Genomic DNA, 6,049 nt, shown 5'->3' with positions numbered 1-6,049 from the left:
GTGTTACTGTGTGTGAGTGTGTGTGTGTGAGTGTGTGTGTGAGTGTGTGTGACTGTGTGTGAGACTGTGTGTGAGTGTGTGTGTGAATATGTTGGCATAAAAGCGTCTGCAGATTTCGTTTTCAAGGAAACGCAACAAAAACACAATTTCCCATCAGCACTCTCGCTCACGCTTGCAGTGACGCAAACGCGTCGGTGCGCGGCGCATGCGCAGTGTGGCGTAAGGGGGGACGGGCCGTTGAGTGTTTATGCGCGTAATGGCGGCGGACAGGCTGTGATGAGCCACGGCGAAAAAAACACAGCCAGCGATCCAGCCCTAGGTCAGTTTCTACACCGGCGACACGGAAGAACGCGAAAAAATGCAGATCACGCTGAAAACCCTCCAGCAGCAGACGTTTAAAATCGACATCGACGCGGAGGAGACGGTGAGAGGCGAGCGCGCGCCGCTAGCGGCTAACAGCTAACGGATTTCTGTCAGCAGCGTCAATAAAACGCACGAAAACTCCACACAAACACACTGTAATAATTACTCTGTAACTTAAAATTAACATTTGAGACTCGTTGCTGTTTGCGCCTGGCGCTGTTGACGGTGTTCTGTGAACGGGTTAGCATTAGCACGTTAGTTGCTCATAAAATGAGTTTTCACTTTCGCCAGAACAGCATAAAAGTTGTCTAAATAAGGCAGAAAAGTGATGTAATCACTCCAGAATCACCGTAATCGTAATTTAACCATCGTTGTGACTTTTTAGGCGTGTCAGACGGAGAGTTAGATGGTAATTTGTGTGTTTTAGCAAGTCATGCTGTGCCGTTATAAAGGTTGTAACGTGTGTGTGTGTGTGTGTGTGTGTGTGTGTGCAATTTTATAAATCTAGACATTAAATGATTGTTTACTGTAAACTTATTTTATGACATGGTGTGTGTGTGTGTGAGTGAGTGAGTGAGTGTGTGTGTGTGTGTGTGTGTGTGTGTGTGAGGTTTATATGAACACACGCGTGTCTGTGTATCTGCTCCGTGTGGTTTCCAGACACTGAAATGACAGCTGTGTAATTGAACACACACTGATGGATTCGTATTTATTGTCATGAATTCAGACACTTCATGTCTTCATCAGGCTGCTTTGACTGTGTCTTCTAGATGAAAACTTTACATGTGCAGTTGGTTTAGTTTGGCCTCATGAGAGCATTGATGAAAGTTCATGAAATATCTGCAGCTTTACAGTCACTTTGAATGACATTACATTGGTTTAGAAGTCTGAGTCATTGTTTAGTCTGTTTCTACTGTTTGCTTCAATCCACAGTCATGTGGGGTTATCTCAGTCTGCTGCTTGTCTTTGTGTTTTGCTCCCTGTTTGTTATTCAGTTCTGATAACATTCACTCATGTTAGTCTAATAAGGTGGATATTTTGGATATACAAGGGGTCGTTCACCCAAAAATGATTATCTACTCACTTTCAAGTTGTTCCAAAGTTTCTTTTGTCTGTTAAACACAAAAGAAGATATTTTGAAGAATGTTGGTAACCAAACAGCTTACAGTCTCCATTGACTTCTATACATTAGTGGGGTTTTCCAGTATGGGGACCAGAAGCTTGTTTGGTTACCAGCATTCTTCAAAATATCTTCTTTTGTGTTTAACAGAAGAAGGAAACTCACAGGTTTGGAACAACGTGAGGGAGAGTAATGAACTGTTCCTTTAACTAGACTGGCAGTTTGCAGATGAGTTATATTTAAAAAACTCTTTATCTGGGGCAAACGACGAGTTAAGACGCAATCGTCCTCTGATGAGATGAAACACAGGTAGTGAAGGGTCAAAAGTCAGCCGGACTCTTCGGAAGGAAGACCCTCGGTGGGTTTAGTCCACACTTCCTGTTTATCAGACCTTTTGGAACGGCTTATTCTTAGAAATACTCTTTCTCAGGAAAGCAGCAAACAGTTTTCTATATCTGGCTCCAATAAGTCATTTTTTGGAGTGCAAACAGCCGCGTCGAATCCACTTCCATGTTTGCTTTGAGATCCGATTGATTTTGGACTTTGGTAAATGTTTAAGTCTCAATGGCTAGATCAGATAGTGGAGTAGTTGTTTTGAACTGACATCCTCCACACTCTTTACGCTCTGAACAAATTATCTGATGAGCTGTGTAATGATGGTTTTGCAGCGTCACTGGTTTTAGCGCTGAGCCGGACCACAGAAAAGCGTCTGCGTGCTTGTTTGCTCACTCAGAACTGATTCCTTTTCTCCTGCTCTGTCTTTCACAGGTAAAAGCCTTAAAGGAAAAAATAGAGAATGAGAAGGGAAAAGATAACTTTCCGGTGGCGGGACAGAAGTTGATCTATGCAGGTACGTCCTCAGCGGTGTGACTGTAGGCCGTCTGTGTCCAGCTGATAAGAACGTGACCCTGCGTAACGCACATGATTTGTCTTCACAGGTTATTGTGTTAAATGCTGTGATAATGTCTGTTTATGCAGGAGCATCGTTCTGGCCTCCAGTCAGTTGGTGATGATGACTGACACCTGTCAGATTCAGACGCGATGAATAACGGCTCGTTTGTTTGAATTATTTTGTCCCCTGCAGGCAAAATCCTGAACGATGACATGGCTCTCAAGGAGTACAAGATAGATGAGAAGAACTTTGTGGTGGTTATGGTAGCAAAGGTGAGGCATTATCAGGCTTATGCGTGCCATTGCTTCTTGACGTCTAAAAAAATTCTGACATGCTAAAAAGGAATTTTCAAAACAGATAAATGGGTGAAGTGAAAAGAAAAGTTTCATTGCTTTGAGATTGAGGCCATTTTTGGATCTAAATCAAGCATCATGTGCTGTTGCGGTTTTAGGGCCCTATGAAATCGGTTTTTCAACTGCTTATTCAATTTTAATAATCAAAAAGTATATTTCAGTGTTCAATTGAAATCATGAAACCTGTGCATTTTAATATCAGTTTATTAAAAGTTCTACAAAAACTACATTTTTAGGGCCCTATGGAATTATTTAGATTTTTGTTTTCTTAAAATCTGTTTTATTTTTTTGGATCCTGTTTTAATGGTTTAATAAAATTGTAATAATCAAAAAGGATGTCATGTTTCTTAAAGAGATGGTTCACTGGGTTTTTTCTAGGCTTGATTGTGTTTATGGGGTGCAGTCTAACGTGTTAATGCTTCGTTTAAAAATAAACGCATTATTTTTCACAATTTACCTTTATTCCACACCGCTCTGTCCCTTCTCTGAGAAACACGCTGATCTTTTCCTGCTTTTATGAAGCCCCTCCCTCAGAAATAGGCGATGGGCTCTGATTGGTTAGCTAGCCCAGTGTGTTGTGATTGGCTAAACCGCCTCTAGTGCGCGTCTAAACGTCCCGACCCTCACCTCAGCGGCATGTGCTCCGGTTGTATTGTAAACAACGGCGTCTTTAGTATCGCTTATCAGTTTGAGCCCGATTGAGACGCAGAGGATATTATTGAAGAGGATCGTGCAGAACCTGTGCAAGCACAGCTTTTAATGGTAGGCCTATGTTTGTTGTTGTTTCATACTTTTTTATATGCTGTTGTAAATGCTACTGCTTCTGTTAGCTTTTAATATACGGTTTTATCCTGATTAAAGCTTTAACACAGTACAGCAACTGCACACGCATCCATGTTTAACGCTTCTCATAGCTATGTGAAAATAAGTGTATAATTGGAACAGTTCATTGTTGGAGCTGAGCTGAGAGAGATGCAGAGCGTGTGCAGAGCAGGAGACGTGAGGAACGGTATTAAGAACCGCTGCTTTAGAACACTGATTTTGAAACTTGTGAATCCATTAGAATCGTTAGAAGACAGAATCATGATTCATATATGAATAGATTTTTATGTGCACCTCTAGTTTTCTCTTCCTCTTCTCTAAAGCAACGCAGCATGGCCTCGCCCCCTTTGCTACCTTTTCCCGAGGGCAGATTTGTAGGCATTAAACTGCCAGAATTTTAAAAGACGATATCTCCGTTTGCATTGAACTTTCAGCTTCGTAACTTTGCAGATATTGTTTATGCTCAAACAGCAACATTACACACTAACTAACATTAAAAAAGTGAAATCGCAATCAACCACCCCTTTAACAACAATTCAATTAATGAATTATATGTTTTTACAATAATAGGGCCCTATTAAATGTTTTTTTCCCCCAAATAATTCTGATTTCTGATTACATTTTTCTGGATTTAATACAAATGTACTAAATACAATTTTTTTGTAATTAAATGAAAACTTTAAAAATTTAATTTAATCTTTCAAACTGTATAAAATGTAGTAATTTCATTTGTTTTAGCAAACAAAGTGAGATTTACCGTTAAAACATGGAAGATAAATTCTCAGACTCTAGTCCATATTGTGATTTGATGGTGTACTGACCTACGTTTGAGTTATTCATACAAAAGACGACCGTAATGATTTAGTTTCTCCTGATTATTTCCCTCTGTCTTTATGACCTTTACAATTTAATTCACTCTTTTTGATGCGGTACATTGTAAGATGTCTGTATTTAAACGAGCTCTGTTATGATTGGCTAAACTCAGCCTTCTGGTGAAGCTACTGAACACTGAAGAGGAATGATGTACATGTAGAAGTTGTGAGTAATGCGATGTTTCTCCTGCAGGCTAAAGCTACTCCTGCATCAGCCTCCTCATCATCTGTTGCCACGGCGACCAGCACCGCCTCCAGCGCTACAGCGACCGTGAGCCCCACCCCGTCTGCCGACCCGGCCGCAGAAACCCCGTCTGAGAGCGCGGCCAAAGAGGACAAACCCGCCGAGGAGAAACCCTCGCCCTCCTCTACACCCGCCAGGTAAACACACACACACACACCCCTGATGCGACGCATGAGTGTCCGTTTATATACCAGGACTCAATGTCAATCAAGTCGAATTGAGTCGAAATGTCAATCAAACACAAATATCAAGGAATTCTATTTGACTATTTACAGGGTATCTGCAGAAACCAATTTAAGGCTTTTTATGACCTGCACAAATAAAATGAATACCGTATGAGTGGGGTAGGGCAATATCTATGGTAACATATTAAACCGTAAAATACAGGCTTTCACAAAAACAAAAAGTCTTATAAAATGATAAACATCACATTTCAGCCTTTAAACCATTTTTAAGAAAAGGGACGAGTCCAACGTAGGGCTGGGACAATAAATCGATGCATCGCGAATCGAGAAAGGATTCTGAGATTTTCCGAAGTCATTGCGATACTCTCTCGAGTCGATTGTGAGCTTAGTTTTTAACAGCAGATGGCGCTGCGTGCTTTAGAAACAGCCGTATTCTGCTTGCTTCCAGTTCCTTACACACGCACCATTTAAACCTAAAATAATCATTCATAAAGTTCGAAAAGGTTGAAGCGAACTACAAGGACGTTCACAGTGGGTGTGTTTACATTAATCTCGCATCATAAAAGCAGGGGTGCAAGTACTTTTGACCACTTACATTACTCAGCCGAACGCACAAGTGCTCTTCTTCATGAGTGTTTGAGTGTGTGGTTAAAAACTAGCCTAGAGCGCCATCTGCTGTTAAAAACTAAGCTCAGAATCCATTCCAGAGAGAATCACGATGCATTCCGAAAATCTCAGAATCGATCCACGATGCATCGATTTATTGTCCCAGCTAGTGTTGTCACGGTACCAAAATTTCAGTATTCGGTACCAATACCAGTGAAAATCCACGGTTCTCGGTACCAATTTCGGTACCAAAGCAAAACACAAAAACACGCTAATTGAACAACATTTTTATTAATAACGTTAAACAAAAATTAAATGTACAAAACCAATGCCATTCTTTATACTTGTTTAAAATTGTTTCAGGTTTTTCCACAAGTAAACAAGTTTCACCCAAAAGTTTAGTCATAGTTCTGCTGCCACTGAAAAACATCTGTAAACTGTTGTCTGTTTTAGGGTTTGCTGGTGTGTTTCAGGATCTTCCTCAGTCTGCAGCTGTAAAAGGAAAATATAATATACTTAAGTAAAGCAATGGGCTGAGTCTGACCAAATGCAACATTAGATCATTGACACCAGCTAAAATATAACTTTTCAG

General features: G+C 40.6%; 1 protein-coding gene across 2 annotated transcripts in view; it reads left to right on the top strand.

The window, feature by feature from the left end:
* The first annotated feature begins 199 nt into the window (after window positions 1-199).
* Window positions 200-6,049, top strand: part of rad23b (RAD23 homolog B, nucleotide excision repair protein) — a 15,541-nt gene continuing 9,691 nt past the window's right edge. Inside the window, exons 1-4 of one of the 2 annotated variants that reach the window (XM_016494252.1) lie at window positions 200-319; window positions 2,252-2,333; window positions 2,568-2,647; window positions 4,616-4,803. In XM_016494252.1, coding sequence (XP_016349738.1) covers window positions 2,588-2,647; window positions 4,616-4,803 — 248 coding nt within the window. In that variant the 5' untranslated portion in view covers window positions 200-319; window positions 2,252-2,333; window positions 2,568-2,587. Of the gene's footprint in view, window positions 425-2,251; window positions 2,334-2,567; window positions 2,648-4,615; window positions 4,804-6,049 lie in introns of both variants that reach the window. The other variant, XM_016494251.1, reaches the window with a different exon arrangement.

This window comes from Sinocyclocheilus anshuiensis, unplaced genomic scaffold, assembly GCF_001515605.1.
Source record: "Sinocyclocheilus anshuiensis isolate Anshui unplaced genomic scaffold, SAMN03320099.WGS_v1.1 scaffold1031, whole genome shotgun sequence".
NCBI classification, from domain to species: Eukaryota; Metazoa; Chordata; class Actinopteri; order Cypriniformes; family Cyprinidae; genus Sinocyclocheilus; species Sinocyclocheilus anshuiensis.
Note: the sequence above shows the minus strand (reverse complement) of the source record. Positions and strands in the feature narration are given on the sequence as shown.